This window comes from Oculina patagonica, chromosome 8 (assembly GCF_052425735.1).
Source record: "Oculina patagonica isolate OP01 chromosome 8, crgOcupat, whole genome shotgun sequence".
NCBI lineage: Eukaryota > Metazoa > Cnidaria > Anthozoa > Scleractinia > Oculinidae > Oculina > Oculina patagonica.
Window position 1 is genome coordinate 12,713,085 of NC_135765.1, and position 19,348 is coordinate 12,732,432.

General features: G+C 38.4%; 1 protein-coding gene across 2 annotated transcripts in view; it reads right to left on the reverse strand.

Annotated features, from left to right (window-relative positions):
* Positions 1-2,962: 2,962 nt before the first annotated feature.
* LOC144664346 (uncharacterized) overlaps positions 2,963-19,348 on the reverse strand; it is a 106,958-nt gene continuing 90,572 nt past the window's right edge. The window contains exons 2-8 of one of the 2 annotated variants that reach the window (XM_078525448.1): positions 17,237-17,587; positions 14,858-15,104; positions 11,978-12,312; positions 10,617-10,703; positions 6,673-6,901; positions 4,827-5,044; positions 2,963-3,202 (exon numbers count right to left, since the gene is read on the reverse strand). In XM_078525448.1, coding sequence (XP_078381574.1) covers positions 3,032-3,202; positions 4,827-5,044; positions 6,673-6,901; positions 10,617-10,703; positions 11,978-12,312; positions 14,858-15,104; positions 17,237-17,563 — 1,614 coding nt within the window. In that variant the 5' untranslated portion in view covers positions 17,564-17,587 and the 3' untranslated portion in view covers positions 2,963-3,031. Of the gene's footprint in view, positions 3,203-4,826; positions 5,045-6,672; positions 6,902-10,616; positions 10,704-11,977; positions 12,313-14,857; positions 15,105-17,236; positions 17,588-19,348 lie in introns of those variants that run through there. The other variant, XM_078525447.1, reaches the window with a different exon arrangement.

Below are 19,348 nucleotides of genomic sequence, written 5' to 3' on the forward strand. Positions count from 1 at the left end.
AGTGGCAATCGTTTAATAATGATTTTAGATACGTTTGCGCTACGCATTGACAATTGAGTCTTGCCTATTGTATTTTTTTCACTTCACAAGAAGAAATTTGTCGTTCAATTGCTGCTTTTCCTTTATATGTGTCAAAATTACGAAAAGCTTCATACAGTCCTCATGCCCCCCTATGTAACTTCCAGAATATTTAAGCAATCACAATGAAGCTTATAGGATGTATTGTATGTCCGAACATCTTTCTTTTGGTATACGTCACGTGGGATGGTGACGTCATATTACGTGACAATTACATCATTATGTCAAAACAGCCGCCATCTTGAATCCGCCATCTTGGATTTCAAAATTTTTCCAAAATGCCAAAAAAACACCCAAAATTTCTGAAAAAAGACTCGAAATCAATAAAAATGTGCTTTAAAACCGTAAAAATTAAAAATAATGCCATTAAAGTTAATTTTTATTAACAGACACATGCAAAATTACGAATCTGGGAAAACATGCCTGTCAAAATGCCGTTGCCATGGCGATGTCAAGTTCCTGACACATCATCCAACCCTACCAAATTATTGCCAGATGAATTTTAGAAAAACGCAGAAGGTTTGGCAGCGTTTGGTTGAATGTTAACAAGGTTATATAAGTTCAAAGTCAGCGCGGGCCTCAAAAGACCCCCCCCCCCCCCCCCCGGGTCTGAATAGGGTTACACTCTCTTCAAAAAGTTTGGTCAGTTAAAACCCGTGATACGTGGACAATACCCTCTAAATAGCGCTCCATAATCTCTGTGAACAGACGCGGATTCCTTAAACAACGTATTTTGAAAGTGGCGACTTCTTCAAATAAGAGACCCGTTTTACCACGTATAGACTGACTTACCTCCGGGCTTAACTATCACAGAAAATTTCGTCTTTTCGCAGGTTCTCAGGAGCTTCTACTTTAACTGGCATCCAACTTTATCAAAATCACAACACTCTCAGACATTGCTAGCTTTTTTTTTATTTTGTTTGAATTGATCATAAAACTCACGTTGATTAAAATTCTATCAGATTGTGTTGATATATACAATGTAAGTAACAGAAACAGTTTTTGTTTCATCTCCTCAGTATAAAGTTACAACAGTCCTTTTGACTATGTCCCACTTGTCCCCGCGAGTTATCAACTCGAAATGCCTCTCCTCTTTCGCCGATTTTTTTATTCACGAGAGAAAAAGATTCGCCTGTCTTTACTGTATATGGGCAATCGTGGTAGCCCTTTACATTAGCCTCTATTAGTAATAGGTTCATAGACTGTCCACAGCCCTCTATTTTTTCGTGTTTTTTCGATCGAAGAGCGCGCGGTGAGAACGGCGAAAGAACTGGACGCCTTCGCTCGCTTCCCGTCCCCTTCCTTTCACGCGCTCGTGCTTCGCGCTCGCTTCGTTTGCTTTTTTGCGTTGAAAAATCGAGAGGCTGTGGACAGTCTAATAGGTTCATTTCGCGCATGACTTTGGCAAGACTGACTAAGCGAACAGATGCGTAACGTATCCGCTTAAACCCGGGGCTTACAAAATGTTGTAAGAATTCATAAATGGTTTATTTATTAAAAATAATAATAATCGATAAAATCAATAAAAATCGATACTGTTAAGAGGACCTGAATTGTGAGTATCGATTTTCATCGATTAATGGAACCAATCGATATTAATGGATTGATTTTTATCGATTATATTGATCATATCGATTGGTTTCCGATGACCGATTTTCTTCGATTAGACACATCTGGAGTATATTGTCTGTTTAATGGAACTATGTCACGGATTTTACCAGATTTTTAAACAGCCAAAATTTGATTTAAAATTGCTACATCCTAGGCTGCGGATTGCTCGGATGGAAACGGATTGCGTTAGTGGGGTTGAACTTTATAAAGTAAGGCTTACTTTTTCAAGTTGTTTCCGCGCGTCTTCAAAAAAAAGAAAGATATTTATAGTCGTAGCTTGATTTATATCCGCAAATAATTATTAAAGTAATATCTTCCTTTAGATGTTCAAAGATAATGCTTTTATGGGTTAAGTTGCCTACCACTAATTTCAGAAAAGGTTAGACCAAAAATCGGCGAAATCTCAGTGGCATAGCTCCATCAACTTGAAATCGTCGAGTAACAAACAAGAATAAGGTTGCAAACTCGCCATATTTACGTGACAGGCCCAGTCATCACCTGATGAAGATAAGCGGTATTGCAGTCGAAACGTCGCGATCAACAACTTAAAGCGTTTCCATCGTGAGACAAACGAATGAACGTTCATTTTTCCTATCTTACACCATGCCACGATGAACAATAAACACATCTTTAATGATGTTAATAAGACGTTTGACAGTCATTCAGACGATTCACGGACACATGATTTGATTGGCTAGATTAAAATTCGAATTTGGAAAATAAAATCAACCGTTTCAAAATTTATTTGTTGTACACGGTTGATTTGAATTCTTCTTGTTGAAAATGGCTAGCCAATCAAATCATGTGTCCCCCAAAGGCACTTTTACCGCGAGCCCCAGGCTCTGCCGGCTAAGAAGAACAGGAAGAGAATGGTTCAATTAGCAAAATAAATAATCAACAAGACGCGGCCGAGTGACCTTAGCTCATAAAAAAACAAGGCCGTTTAGTCTTATTGTTTTAGTAGACACCTTCAAAAAGAAAAGCTTCTCCTCTAAAAAACAACGCGCGCGGTCGTGTTCTACTAGCGAATACAAACAATAACAGAGCTAAGAAGATTCGCGCATTTTCAATTAGAGCAAAGTCGAGTTCTAGTAAAGCAGTAATTCATAGAAAGTTGTCATGTTGCCATCCATACCAAGCAATGCCATACACACGAATGACATAACTTATACTGGCAATTTAAAATAAAAATCTCGCCAAGGGTAGCGTGCGCTATGTTTCTCTAAAACACTGTAAAAGGAACACTTTTAACACATACGAAAATTCGTTTGCATTTTAATTTTTATTGACTTTCTCTTTAATCACTTAGATTTTTCGTTTTTCATGAATTATGCAGCAATTCCTAGAACTGCTTGGGTTTGTGTTCAAGAGATAGAACTCGTTTCAACCATGGCACTTTGGACTTGCTTGGTTTATCCCTATTGGTACATCTGCTGTCCTCTGGTCCCGTGGGGTATCCATCAGACCAGTAAAAATAGGAAATCCACACATTCATCTTGGTAAACATGCTTCTCTGAAGAATGAGAGAAAAAGGAAATAAATTAATTGAAAACATTTTAGGTCTTGGGTTCACATCCCAACTATGAAAGGGACACTGTCACCAGCTTCACTTTATAAAACTCAAAAGCCTAACGACACATGGATATCTACGAATAGTGGCCCAGTTTTGTTAAAAATTATTATGCCAGTGTACTGAAGCTATAAACAAGTGATATCTCGACTTGAAAATTTTTGCCCTTGTAGAATAAAAAAAAACTCGTGAAAAATTATAATGTCTCTCTTCTTCCTTCAACAAAAATTTACTTTATATCTTCATCTTAATGTACAAGGTGTATTTCATGAACGAGAAGACCACTTCGGCAATTTTAGTACTTTTACGTAAAAGCAGTGTCCCTTTAACCAATAACGTTTTTTCTGAGTTCCTCTGACTTCTCTCTGCACACGTCGTTCAATTAACAATAACATTGCACGGGTTTTTAACCGAAGAAAACACATTCATGTGATCCCATGAAAGTCAAAAAAATAACTCTTAAATCATTTAAACTTTACATAAATTACACAGAGAAAGTCTTTCTTCTAGTGAGATAAGTGTTAGTCCTTTATCATATCCCAGATCATATGTGGATCATCACTTGTTTATAATTAAGGATTCAATATATAAACAAAAGCCTTCATTTGGCGCGAAAATATTCACTAATTTTGTTTCGCGGACATTATCTGTTTCAAGAAGCGAACAGTTTTCCGAGAGCGTATCAGGATCTTCGAGGATCGACTAGGGGTTAATAGGGGTTTGACTGTAATAACAACGCAAAATACTCAAGAATGATAACGACTGCGAAAGATTAACACTGATTAAAAACGATAATGGCCATTCGTGTCGATGCAATCCTTTGATGTCCTCTTTTGTGTACATTATACGTAAAAAATGCTATGTCATAATTTACACACCTAATTGCAATAAGGTTTTCATAGAAAAAAGGAAAAAGTCAATTATGAATAGATTAAGCGCGTGCATGAAACCTATTCGTACCAACGGCCTTTTAAAAAATGCTTCAAAATACGAATAAATCAATTTATCTTGTTGCAGCATGAAAAGTGGTATCAAAGTGTGCAGATAAAAACTCGTGAGTTTTCTTAAAATGCTATCAGTTATGAAACTACGCTGACGAATTTCTATTAACCTTTTTACATTTTTCTTTTTTATTTGACAACCTTATTGCAATTAGGTGTATGTTATCAGCAATGCCTATATCATTTGCTACCTAAACTGTTAAAGATGATTTCCAGTCTGTACTGCGCAGACTCAGGGTTTGTTTTCATTTTTGTTTTGAATTCGTTGAAACGTTACACTTCGGTGATAGCGTACATGAAGTTTTTTAGTTCGCCATTACGGATCGTTTCGTTCAAGAATTCACGATGAGCTAAAACGTCCGTTTGAAATACCGTCGAGCTTCTTTTACTCCTTATTATTGTTTTGCAAGGATATCTGGCGTTAATAATGAAGAAAAAGGTAAGTTTTGTCCCGGAATTTTTATTTTTGCTAGTAAACATTCTTCTGTTTGTGAGGCTCACAAACATTGCAGGCGAAGATTGCGCAGTACGGACTGGAAATCATCTTTAAACATAAAGGGTCTTACTTGAAATTCTTTGCAATTTTTATCCGTCACTACATCAGCACTGCTTGTGCAATCCAATGTGTCATCAATTGGTATGGAGAGCTCGTACGTTCCAAACAGACTCTTACATGCTTCTGCTCCAAGCTGTAAATCTCCTTTGCACTTTAAATCGCTGAGGTCATGACAGCACATCGCTTTAAAGCGACTGTCGCTTTCCTCCATGCAGTAAATAGGATTTTCTGGAAATACAATGATTCCGTGGGTTAGTATTACTGTAAAAGAGGGTCAGAGTGCTCTTACTTTGAAAGCAAACAAATTATGCAGTAGCGAAGATGCTCTCGTGAGCTTCTAATTCTATTGGTCCCGTGGTATAACAGTTGCTGTTGTTTTTTGGGGGGCTAGCAGCATCAATTTAGTTTTTTTTTTTTCGATTGGCGTCGAGTCATTTGGCATGTCTTGTAGAAGAGATTACTAATCGGTTCAACGAGGTGGAGAATACTACTATAATACTACTTCATATATCCCGCACTCCTCCTAAAACAGTTTCTGCTGGTATGGGTCACAGAGATGCTACTGCAATAAAAATGTTTTCGAAGGGTAATTACAGAAATGTGAAGTTATAATAAGCCCTATTTCCTTTTTTTGGTAAGAATTTGGTATTAATTCAATCCGAAATGTCCAAAAAAAATTGCACCCTTAAATTTTGCCGGATTTTTTGACAAACTTCAAAATCCAAGATAGCGGAAAAAGGATGGCGAACATTTGACATGTACGACGCTTTTTTGGCTTGATTGAACGTATCAATTGGCACGTCACTCTCATAAAAAAAAACTTGCTTGAAGTTTGCGTTTATTCGTGTGTGGTTTTCGAAGTCGTTCGATCTGTCCATCATGGATGTCAAAATGCAGGAAATGGCATCTTAGAGGCCTATTTTTTTTAAACATTTTCAGGGGAAGCATGCCCCCAGGCCCCCCTAGAAGCTCACACCTTCAGTGCTCGTAGTCTCGGCTACCCCGCTTCAAAACCTTTCTTTTTTTTCTTTTTTATAGGCTTAAAATCTCTGCAGTGTCGCGTTAATACGAGCAAAACAAAATACTTTTATGGTGTTAAACAACCCGTATTTTGTCAGTTAGTTACAGTCGAGCCTCTCGTAAGCGAACAACCTTAGGACCAGAAAGAGTATCCGCCTACGAGGGTCGGTTGTCCGCTTATAGGAAATGTGAAACAGTCGCATGCTACCATGCCCTGTCGTGCTGTTGTGCGGTGCTCTGAAGTACCGTGCGTTCTAATGCTTTAGTTAGCTAATCTATGCACAATAACTAATACCCGATTCACAGCATGCAGTAAAACCTCTTTAGTTAAACTATGTTTGACAGGGTGAATACCAGCGCCAGAAAACTGAAAGACTAAATTTTCCAAATGATTCTAGTAAGCTCTAACTTGTGTTTACATTGTGCCAAATGTACATTCGACAGACATCAGCTAGCAACTTTTATATAGAAAACAAATTTTAATCCATTTAACAAAGGAGGTTTCAAACTTGTTTTTATTAGCTTTGGTGTAAAAGGTGTATAAGAAACTTTGAGTTACACAAAATTGACATCAATGGAAAACCTACTACAGCTGAACTGAATTAACTTATTTATGAATATGGTTACAAAATTGCTTGCCCCCCGCTACTAGAAAAGACAATTAATCGAGGCTGGGGGAAAGGGTAAAAAACGAAGAGGTTTACATACTACACTACAGAAAATGAGAAAAAGCGGATAAAAAAAATTATTAATTAACCAATTAATTACTTCTATCAGTTTGGAGACTTCAATATAAGTACTACCACACAACAGAACAAAACTCCTTCAGAACTTACTTTCTCCTTTTTTCTTTCCCTCTTGACATTTAGCGGTGTCTGTTATTGCGAAACGGTCGAATTGAAACGTTCGCTCTGATCCCTTTTCCACTTGCTGTCGGAATTCCTTGGTTTTCCCAGTTCCATCTTTAAAGTACGAAGGACTTAGATGTTGCAATCTCAAATATACCTTGCTTGGAATGTTTTTAAACTGGGATGGATCGTCATCACTGTAGAGTTCCACGTACATCTGTAATAGATAATGATCAATCAGGTTTTTGATCGGCGCATTCCACCGCAACGGCTTTAAAGGAGAAATTCATTCCAAAATGGCCCTCTTTTTCTTCACGCTATCGAAAGGGTAATACAAAGCTTATCAACCTAATATAAACCAAATACAAGGGAGAATTTTCAAACCCTATGAAATACTTGTCTGAAGTACTCCAAAAATTTAGAATCGGCCGCCTCCACCTTGGAGTAACTTAGCAGCCTGGCGATGTATGCGTGACGTTAATTAGCTCAACTTGGAGTTTAGTTTGTGCAAAATGATGCTGCACAAACAGGAATTTTAATTTGAAAAGCAAGCCAATACAAAAATTAGCAAGGAGTGCTAAGTATTTAAATAATATTTAAACTTCCTGCTAAACTTTAGGTTGAGCTCTTTGACGCCACACATACATCACCAGGCTGCTAAGTTACTCCAAGATGGTGGCGGCTGGTTTTTCATTTTCGGACTACTTCAGACAAAGATTTCGTAGGGTTTGAATACTCTTTGGAAAGTGAAATTTTGGTGACTAACATATCTTGAAAGTACCTTTTCGTTAGCGTGAAGAAATAAAAGTGCCATTATGAAATGAACTTCTTCTTATAAAGGTCGCACAGGACACTTGCAGACATTATGCATGTGTTTATTTTAAGAGTCTGCACGAACTGCGACGACTGAAGCCGACAACAAGCGAAATAATCATGAGATTTTTTTGTTAAAGTTCTTTCAAATTACACGTTAATGTTCGCAGCTTTGTGTCCCATGCGCTGGAACAACGAAAATTATCATAATTAGATTCACAGCTTTTAATATATCACACGTTGTTGTAAACATTGACTAGGAAGGTCTTCAGAAGCCTCAAAACCTGCAATTTTTGAGCAAGTTGTCATCGCCGATATAAAATTTTAGGAGTTGATTCGCGAAGAACACTAACTTGGTGTACTCTATTTGTTTTTGACTCGAACTTGAAACGCCCTTCTCAAAATGAAGATAGCACGTTTTAAAGTTCAGGTTTCACATTTTTACTCTTTTAGAAGCATTTTACTTCTAGCATTTTTTTGAAATCGAAAATTTCGTTCTCGTCAGAACATAAAAGAGGTTATGTTTTATCACTACGTTATATAATCATTTAATTGGGTACGCTATTCTAGCTGAAAACTTGGACACGAAATCGCATTATCTGCAGTTGAACTTTTAAGAGCTTGTAACATCACGGTAAACAGTCATCTCTCAGTAAAAGGACAATCATGAAGTAATTCCATCATCCTCTTATATCCGTGATAAGTTTTAGACAAATCGATGTTTAAAATGTAGCAATAAAGCTTTACATAATAGCACTCCGTCAAGAAATTTGGCTAATGAATTATAAAAAAAATTGGTCAATTTTTATGTGACAAAAGTATTTGTTGACAAGCTGAGAAGTTAGCTTTAATGTAACAAATAAAAGTTGTCACATACGAAAATTGGTCTTGTAGACGACTCGTCACCGTGACATATAATGTGGGAAATATTGCGTCAGCATATGTGGTCCCTAACCTCCCAAACTCCCACTGGGCACTGCGCGCGCGTATCTCTGCTCTCCAAGGCAATTGCTGGCGCACTAAACGTTGGACTGCTAACAAATAATTGTTGTGTCGTTTACACGATCAAATATATTTGTCGCATAAAAATTGTTACATAAAAATTGGCCGTATAAACCCAGCTTTACTTGATGCTGCTTATCAATGGTGTTCTTACATCGACAACAATCTCGTCACCTCTGACCTCTCTGGGTTTTTGTTTCGATTGAGCTAAAGCTTTCGATACATTTGAACATGACATTTAAAAAATATATATATATTTAGCTGGTTATAGATGGCATAGCCTTCTGGTGGTCAATGCGATAAAAATGTCCTCATCCTATAATTTTTAACAATCTGAATAGCCGAGGTTTGGCGAGAAGTGTTTATGAGAATGTTTCCTTATATGGCATAGCCTTTTGGTGATCAATGCGATAAAAATGTCCTCATCCTATAATTTTTAACAATCTGAATAGCCGAGGTTTGGCGAGAAGTGTTTATGAGAATGTTTCCTTATATGGCATAGCCTTTTGGTGATCAATGCGATAAAAATGTCCTCATCCTATAATTTTTAACAATCTGAATAGCCGAGGTTTGGCGAGAAGTGTTTATGAGAATGTTTCCTTATATGGCATAGCCTTCTGGTGGTCAATGCGATAAAAATGTCCTCATCCTATAATTTTTAACAATCTGAATAGCCGAGGTTTGGCGAGAAGTGTTTATGAGAATGTTTCCTTATATATGATGGCGAACTGACAAAGAAGTAAATTCCAGATGTTTTGATGGATTTCCGGCCCCCATGATAGTGCCCATCGGCGCAGGCACCAACATGGCGTCTCCATACTATGTTCTCTAAATTTGAGTGGAACATTTTAACGGATAACTGTACAGCCCCCGAAATGATCCCGACCCGAAGACCCCGAAATGATCCCCATCACCGAAATGATCCCCAAATTGACCCTGAAATGATCCCGACCCCGAAATGATCCCCAAGTACGTAATTGCTGGAATAGCGTTTAAACAAGGGAATGGGGATTACTCAATAATAAGGGGAGCTGAAGCCGTAAAGAGCATTTTAAGTTAATCTAAACAATAAGAAAGGTAAGAGTCATTATAAAAGATAAATTGCAATACCGTAACCATAACCAGAACGACTTTAATATCGCATCTTTTGATTTTTTTTTCTCAGTTAATACTTCGTAATCACATCATTCTTTTTTTTTGTCTTCTCAACAAGTGGAAAAAGTAGTCGGGTCACTGATAACACTGATAGTTCTATTATCCCGGGTATTATCGAGCTGCCGTGAACGGCCAGCTTTTTTTCTCGTTGATTTTTTCACTGTAAAACATTCAGTTTGTCTAGTCAAACCGTCGCGTTTTCAACTGAATCAATTAACAATTGGAACGTGAACATGTCAATTTTTGATAGCTCCGCCTGTGTGTTCTTCAACATTGCGTCGGAATGAGTGTCAACTCAAACGTACTTTAGCATGTAAAATAGAAATCGATGGATGAAAGTTGACAACATAACATCATTGTCATAATTGGCCCCAGTTTCCCACGTGGATCAACAGTACACATTCCCCATGTTTAAACACCAATCCCAAAATTACTTTGGGATCATTTCGGGGTCAGCGTGAAGAAATGAGGGGATCATTACGTGTTCGGGATCATTTCAGTGTCAATTTGAGGATCAATTCGGGGTTGGGGATCATTTCGGGGTCGGGATCATTTCGGGGACTGTACATAACTCGAGTACGGGATAACTTACAGACTTGAGACTTGGACAAGTAGACTATCAAGTAATTGTTTTTGAATTATTTTTTCGCGGCGTGACAGCTGCGTGACAGTGAAAACCATCTATTAATTTAATTAATCTCTTAATTAACACACCACACCACAATGTAGAGAAAATAATTTTAAGGTCTTGCTGGTCAGACCGTTCGTATTTAAAGAGGGGGGGGGGGGGGGGCGGAAACTAGCAGTTTATAATAATTGACTGTCACCCGATTTGACAACCGTGATGTTGTTTGATGCGGTCAAACGCAATCGAAGGTCTGCATAAACGTGCAGTTCGGATCATCATCCAAAAGTACTACATATTATTTGCGGTAGCAGCAGAACTGCATCAACCTTTTTACCTTCAATAGACGCATGTTGTACATGGTCGTGCTATCCGACATTTTAATACGGAATCTTGTTTTACCATTGTAAAGCTCATCAAACATCTGAAAAGAAAAAGATATTAGCGGAAGTTTTATTTTTAGGTGGCTCGTTACGGATTAAACATTTTCTTTTTATACATTCTTAAGATGAATAATAAATTTTATTGCGGTTTTCAGTGAAATGCGAACTCTGAAATTTAAAATCCAACTTACGATGGCGTTTTTGCTGCCGTCAATCATAATTATGGCGACAGTCAACGAACCATGAAAAACAGAAACAAACAAAATGGATCGATATCTACCAATCACAACTGACAGACTTGACCTTTTGACCCGCATGAAGTGAACTTCTGTTTCCCGAGAGGTCCACCAAGATGATTGACGGCAGCAAAAAGCGTAAACCGTTGGTTGAGAATAGAATTTCAGAGTTCACATTTCACTGAAAACCGCAATAATACGAATTGATGTACGTATTACATTGAACCTTAGGACCTTTTACGTCAAAGTTCTTTTCCATGGCAACGTCCAAAGACGTCAAAAATACCCATATCCTTTTTAGATAATATTTTGTTAAATCGACAAAAGAAACACTTTTCTTTTCATTCTTTAGCAATTTAAGATAGCTCTGAAGAATGTGACTTCAAAACGTATATTATTGCCATGTTAGCTGCAGAAGACGTCAACGAGACCCCTTTTTGTTTAGATGTGATTTTGTTTATTAGAATCTAGAAACATTATTAAAACAATTCTGTTAATGGGTATCAGGGCTACCTTATTTTTTCATAAATTACGGTAGCATTAAACCCTATAAACGGATATTTTTACAAATTTTGCAAATAAAGGTCTCTTCTGTCATTAAACAAAAATTGTATAAGCTAGTAGTTTCAATATAAAAGAAACTGCTGGACTTAGGGCTGGAAGAAAATATTAACAACACAATATGAAAAGTAAAAACGACAAGCAGAAGCCCTCCAGAAAGGAAAGTGATTGCTGAGAAATAAGGGTGGATAACCCTTCAAAAAAGGAACAAAATTGGCATGGTATGATGCAATCCCTGCCTTTTGACAAATATGGTAGACCTACACGTCAGCGAGAACAGCCAGAGAATTCAAATAAAAACTGAAAACCTGCTCCGGATTTAAAGTTATACATTTCAATGTTTGGTAATCTTTTACAAATCGAGAAGGTAAGAAAACTGTCATGTAAAATGTCCTAATCTCGTTACCATTGCAGTTTACGCTAAAACATTTTATACTTCACCCTTAGCCACATGATCGTAAGTCTTAGAACCCTTTATAGGCAGTAAATTAATTGATAGTTGATTTGAAGCTTCATACCGCCTTGTTCTTCTTACAATCAAAAGTCCATTTATGATAATCAGTGTTGACTCGGTAACTGGTGTAGCAGTTCTGTGCGGCTGATTCCAACTTATCGATTTCGGCGATGGCTTTCTGCAGCTCAGCAACTCCTTGAAGCTTTCCAGTGGTGTCTATGGCGCTGCTTGCAGCTCTCTGGTATTCAGCTATCTTTTCTTCAACATCCCACAGAGATTGAAATTCAAAACTTTTGTAGTAATAGTATAGTTTCTTTGCAAAACGGTTCTCCATCTGCCGATAGGTCTGCAGGAAGTTGTCGAGAAAATTCTGCTGTATGTTTTCAGCAATAGGCGCTTCTATGAGAAGTAAAGAGAAAAGTATGTTGTGGATTAGCATTCAGGTTTGCACTGCTTCACACCTGACCGAATTCAAAGTCGTGTGCACGCCGGCGGGCGGGGGCGGGTAGGGAGTGGTGCTCCAAAACGCCCCGAGGTCCAAATCCTTTATGGGTGTGCACGTGTCTTGTGTCTGCTGCTTGCTGCAATTTTGACGGTGTGAACAAAGATTAGTCGGCTTCCCTAACTTTTACTAACGATTATCCATAATTTGGAAATTGCCTGGTCTAGCACAGAAAACATTTTTCGTATTTTTCCATTATCCGCTAAAATCGACGGCAAAATCAATGAACGCTAGCGGCCAGCTAAAGATTGCTAAAACTTATCTGTTATTTTCACATATGAAGATATCAATTGCGAAACATTTTCTGACAAGTTTGCCCTGTTTCAATGCTGAATGAGCCAAAGTAAATCGATATTAAGTCGAAACATCTTCGGATCTTCATCGGCAATCTTCGGCTATCTTCGGAAATTTTCGGAAAAGTTTTTTCTTTTTCTCTTTTTTTTTTAATTTATTTATTGCAACACAAAGAACACTACTTACAACACAAATACATACACTACTTACAATGCTACTTACAATACTTATTACATTGTTTCTTCACTACTTTTTTCGGAAAAGTTGGGAAAATGTTCGGAAACATTCGTACGACCTTCGGACAACATTTTGCAAATCTTCGGAAATCTTCGGAAAATTGTCGGAAATCTTCGGAAAATCGTCAAAAACGTCGTAATTAGTAGGTTTATATAATAAACAGAATATTACATGGTTGCTTGGAGATATGAAATTTATCTTCTCGTGTTCAAATCGATATCTCACGAGTGAGCGCAGCGAACGAGTGGGATATCGATATCTCCCCCGCAACCATGTGGGATATCATATCTCCCCCGCAACCATGTAATATCCTCTATTTATTCTTTTCTTTGTTCGTGAGCGGGCGGTATTCTACAAATCCTGCGATCTCATTGGTTCCGGGAGCGGGCGGTATTCTCCAATCCGGCCCGCTCACAGCGGGCGGTATCCGTTGCGAGAAGAATCGTCGAGTGAATTTTCCGCGCGAAACCATTTTGCAGTGTTGTACGAACGAACACACGAAAGATTTGCTCTGCAAAATCGAAATAGCTGCTCACCAACCGTTGTAAAAGTTAAAAGACAAAATAGAAGTGGAATTAAAGGCCTTGAAGTTCTTCTAAAGGCGAGTATTCATTTATTTATCGACAAAATCAAGTTCTGGTTTCGTAGTTTGTGGTTGTTTGTTATTTCGCAACCATTTTCACGCCATTACGGTAAGCTGTAACGGTTTTAAAACTTCAATTTTGAGTAAAAACTGCCTTTTTATCGGCCACTTTTTGCCAAAACAAAACTTTAGTTGCTATCATTCAAGAAAATGAGATTCTTAATTACAAAACAGTCAAAATAATTCTTGCAATATTGTGCCGTACGTCCAAACTACGCATTTCATTCAGTTTCACTTTCGCACTGTTCATCACAAAGAAATTCTGCTGGGAATCTACGTAGAGTTTATTAATTCGTTAAAAACAAGTACGTATAACTGTACCGAAACTGTCTTTCAGTCACATAATATTTTATAGTCCGAGAATTACTATCCTACGAACACAATTTCTTTCAAAACATTCATCGGGAAGCCAAAATCGATTTAAAAGTGTTCAGTTTTGTCAATGATATAAATGCTTTGCCTCGATTTTACATGAATGCCATATTTACTACTTCAATTTCTTTTATTGAATCTCTTCAGTATCAATTTATTATGCTAAACCTTTCTGTTAGTGCGGTTCATTTACGCGAGGCTATTTTATTCCGAATTAAATAACAAACAGGCAGCATTTTACACTCTTGCTAATCCGTCGATCGACACAACATTGAAATGACGCACGTATACAAACAAAGATTTTGTGAAAAAATCTTCCTATAAAGTAGGAAAAAAAATAAAAACGTTATTCACCAGCCTTGGTCGGTCCGTATTGGGAAAAACTGTGCCCTTGGTCTTGGAACCGCCCGAGGCCGCAGGCCGAGGGCGGTATCCAAGACCTCGGGCACAGTTTTTCCCAATACGGACCTCCCGGCTGGTGAATAACCTATATTTATCATCTTTAAAGGTCACAACTTCAAACATGGTTATCTGATAGTGACAAATGATAACGTACAGTTCGCAGATAGCTAGTGATCGCAAAGCGAGGTTAAATTTGTATGAGGGCGTGACAAACGGATCATAGAGAAGTGCTGATGTTCGTGAAAATATATGAGGTTTTCTTCGAGAAATAAGCGGGTGTCCGTATTAAACAGAATACGTCTAACGCTCAAAAGCCGGGTAATCGAAGCTGTCTACCAATCTTACGAGAGGCGACGAGACGAGCCCATTGCGGTCCTGGTCGCTCAGTAAGCTACACAATTTTAGTGAATTTCCAACTGTATAGGTGTCTTATTGGCCATGCGAAATACAAGTTCACTTTTTAAGATTCACCAAGTTAGCTAAATAACCCTTACCAGGGGAGTTAGAAACGCTTTCCATTGCATTCGCTGTTTCTTCCAAATTATTGATATCGAAGTTAAATGTACCAATATCATTATCTATATCAATGATCTTGGCAATAAGATCAATCCTTGCAGAGCCAGCAATGAAAAAGTTTGCAATCAGTTCCTCCAAGGGTGCCTTGTGTCTAGGAAGTGCTCTCTCCTGCAGCAAGCAGACGAGGCCCGCTGCAAGCCCTTCCTTTTTCATTTCCAGGTCAGCCTTAATAATGTAGATAAAAAACGAGTTTAGATTAGTATTTTTATAAGGACACAGTAACTACTTCCAATCGTTAACTTAATGTATATAAGGCTTATTAACTTAAATTAAAATCGATGAAATCCAAACAAGTAACCAAGACAATTTCACAATGACTTGTTATGCGTTTGCTTACATTTTTTTCTGGAGAAAACGTTTGCCTTTTTTCTAACAAAATCTTGTTAGGAGAAAAAATCATGCAGTGGCCATAAAGTATTGCCTTTTTATATGGTGACCAGAATTAGCAAAAAAATAATTCATTCTAATCTAAAGTAAGTTCCTTGAAGTTTGAGTCAATCCTGACCATATTTATTGACGTAATGGAGAACTATGTACACCTAAATCCCCAATTTTATTGTTGTTTTTTATTTCCTTTTTGCTTGCATAAGTCGGTTTGTCATTCGTAGGATTTTTTAAAAAAAATGGACAAAAAGGTCTATCTTTGATTTTCTTTGCCCTATGCATTCATTCGTTGGTTTGATTTATGTTAACGAAAACATTTTGGAGGCTAAGCGTACTTGAATTTTTATGTTATACACAACATCCAAGATTTGCTATACTGACACGAGCGTTACCCAATTGGAACAAAGCACCCTGAGCTTAGCCCTTAAACCCACAACTCTTTGCTACCATGTCTTGCACTTATTCACACGACAGTTAAACCTCTCCTTATGAACACCTCTAAAATACGACACATACCTATTACGGATAGTACATTTGGCACGAAAAAGATCAAAATTTATATAAACTTTACCTTAGTAATATAGTTGAACCTTACGGTCACCAAAGAGACAGAAAGGAGTGTCCGTATTATGAAGGTGTCCGTATAACGGTCGAGTTTATATAAATATTGGTCTCTTTCGGAGAAAGGTAACGTCCGTTATAGGAAGGTGTCCGTAATTAAAGACAGGTTTGATTGCGGTACGAAGGCCTCTTCCCTGACCCTTTGATATCGTATTAATCCTTCCACTACCGAATTTTCCCTCAAAAACGTGTTTTTTAACCGTTAAACTGAATGTTTGGTGCTATGATCTTGAATTTACCTTAACGTTGCTAGAAAAGCACTTTTTCACACTGCAGCCACATTTTGATAAAGATTCCATGTAAAAATGTACTTTTTTGTCCCCTTTTACTTTAGTTTTTTTTTTCGGTTTTCTTATTCTCGTTATTTTTAACTCTTCATATCCTTTCTTCTGGCCGAACAATTTTTGACGTTATACCAAGGACGTATATATACGTCCTCTCTATTGTCACGCAACGACCGAGGACGTATATATACGTCCTCAACCAAAGGACATCGCTGAAAGCCTGGTTGTTCACGATGCCTTGAATATTTCATCCCCGGTTGTTGAGAAAGGTCTGGCACTACTTGTGAAACACCGCTGACCCAATAAAATTGCTTTTCCCTCGGACAATTTACAAAATGGCGGCTCGCGTGCGTGAAGGCAGAATGGACACGGATGAAGCTATTGCTGAAAGTTTTGTCGATTGCGACTCTGATATAAGCGATTTAAGTCACAGCGAATTTAAGCCAAGTGATTCTGAAGAGTCTGAACAAAAAGAATAAGAAGGTGGCGAAGAAGAAGTCTCGATCAATCGAAGGAATTGAACCTCCAAATGCACGTGGTCAAGGAATTCGCCAGGGAGCTGTAAGAGTCAACCGTACAATAAGAGAATGAGGAAAAGCCAGAGGAATTCATTTTAAATGTTTTATCTAGGTGTTCTTTAATATTTTAACTGAAAAGATGCCATTACTTAGCCAAATGTAGAATCTCATTAAAAATTCAATATGGCCGCCGGTTGCTTAGTGTGTTTGGCTCTGGTAAGCAAGGGGTTAAAAAAAAACTGAAAAGGGGACCTTGATCAATAACAGGTGTAACGGATCGTGTTTTTCTTTGATTAGCTCTTTTTGAATACAACCGACATTCAAAATGAGCATTTCTGTAGAAAGCTCAATCCAAGCTCTATTAGATACTTATCACAAAAAATCCACTGACGTGCTAATTGATGTCGTCACAAGTGGTTCAATGACCGCGCCTCCAAATAGCGCCAAATGCGCGTTTAGGAGTGAAAGGATTAAAGAGGTTGGTCTGTACCTTCATAAGTTCCGGAATAGATGCTTTGTCCATCGTGTCAAAATTTAGATTATTGGAGTCTTTAAGAGCCTTGTATGCGTCTCCAAATGTCAGCCATCTTGTTAATTTCTCTTTGACGTCTTTCAAACTGCCGATACTGCACTGTGTTGCAAAATGTGCAGCTGTGTTTAAAGCAGTTTCCAGGCCTCCAAATACATCTTTTTGAGCACCAGCTTTAACGAAACCAGTAATAGCTTGGAGTACTGCGATTAGGTCGCCCTTGTTGAACTCTCCTTCCTCGTGAACATCACTCACTTTTGCCGATATTTGCGTGAAAAAGTTTTCCATTCGTCCTTCTAAATTAGTAATACCCTAAAAAGTATAAAGTAAAAAGAACAAAACGTTTATTAAGGGAGTGCCCAACGTAGCCAATCAAAAGAAGCCAACCTTGCTTTTATGAATTAGAGTAAAACGAACAAGTGAGCTTAAAATATAAAAATGTTTAAAACAGATCTAAAAATATAAAAGGATTCTCTGAATTTTCGATCGCCATCTGCGGTCTTCTTCAGAGAATGATGGATTTTTGCAAGGTTCGCAGAATTCTTATAAGTTGCATTGACGTTATTGTTCGTTGCCCCCCTGGGGAGCAACTAGCGATGCGTAAACCCTTGGGAAGGGCGCTCTTTCGTTTATAGTGTTTTTGTCGAGGAAAGAATGTAAAGATTCCAGAAACAGTCTTTTTTTCTTGCTGCTTACACCTGTTTCAAGAATTTTGGCGTAACTTGGATGTATGTCGTGGCCGATTTCTGCATGATGTTTAATCGCGGAGTTGATATTTCCGTTTGTTCCGGGCTTGTGTTCGGCCCCTCGCGACTGGTTTTGCTTTCCCCAACGTATGCAAATGAGCATGTCCTGCAAGTCACTTTGTATACGATTCCTTTCAACTGCTCTTTATTCGGTCGGTCCTTGGGCTTTTTAAAGATATTTCCTAACGTTGTCTTGATGTTTTCGCGGCTCAAAATCCGTCGAACGCGCTCCGACACTCCTTTCACATACGGAATGGACGTGTATGCCTTCGGATTCTCCTGGGTTCTTGGTTGCGTGTTTGTTTTGTTTGATTCGCCAGCTGACTTGACGAAGCTCTCGGGATAACCGAGATCTGTTTTAAACATTTTTTATATTTTAAGCTATGACCACAGATCGCTCCAGCAGTTGTATGAACAAGTGAGCCTTGCAAAACAAACACCCTGTTAACGCGGCCTGACTTTGAATCAGGTCCTCCATTTGAGAAAATCGCTTTCAACTACAGGGACACATCTAGCACATTCTGGAGTCTGGCAGGTTGTGTTTTAGAAAGATTCATAGAATACAATTGTTTCACCTTTTAGCAGTTTGTTGTATTGAATAATTATGTTTTGGCAGCAACCGAAATTTACTGCTAAATTACAAAGTCTACAAATGTAAATTGGGTAGTTTGAGGTTACACTGGAAACCGTCTCGCAAAGAGTAAAAATAAAAGATTTGATCTAAAACTCCCTCCCTCCCTCCACCCTCCCTTCCCTGGGTTTGGAAATTTTTCGCTGGAAATGTTGAAAAGGACATGTGCGCAGCTACTTTACCTTTGTAATTCAAGTCTGATGTCTAAAAAAGGTCAGCACGTCTAAAGGCCTCGGCGGCACCGTTCTACATTCCCCGTCCAGGCCCTGTGTTTATGGCATGAGTTATCATAACCAGAAATGGTTTCTATTGAAGCCATAAATGATTCTTGCCGATCGCAATTTATTGTCAAGGCTTAACCAGGGACGGCGGAGCAGTTTTCCAGGTGGGGGGGCTGACTAGTGACTTTAAGTGGGGGGCTTAAGAGACTCTTCTCTTAATAAGTCTTTATTTTTTTCGGAAAAAGTAAGGGGGGGGGGGGGGGGGCTAAAGCCCCCCCAGCGGCCCCGGCTCCGCCGTCCCTGTTTACCCACTTTCTGCAGCATGAGGCAACTAGGAGTTTTTCTACTCTTCCCTCGATAGGTTGCTAGGCCATCCAAGGGTTACCTTCCAGCATTAGTTCGCCGGCACACATTTATACACCTGGGTGGAGAGAGGCACTATGAAAGTAAAGTGTCTTGCCAAAGAACACAACAC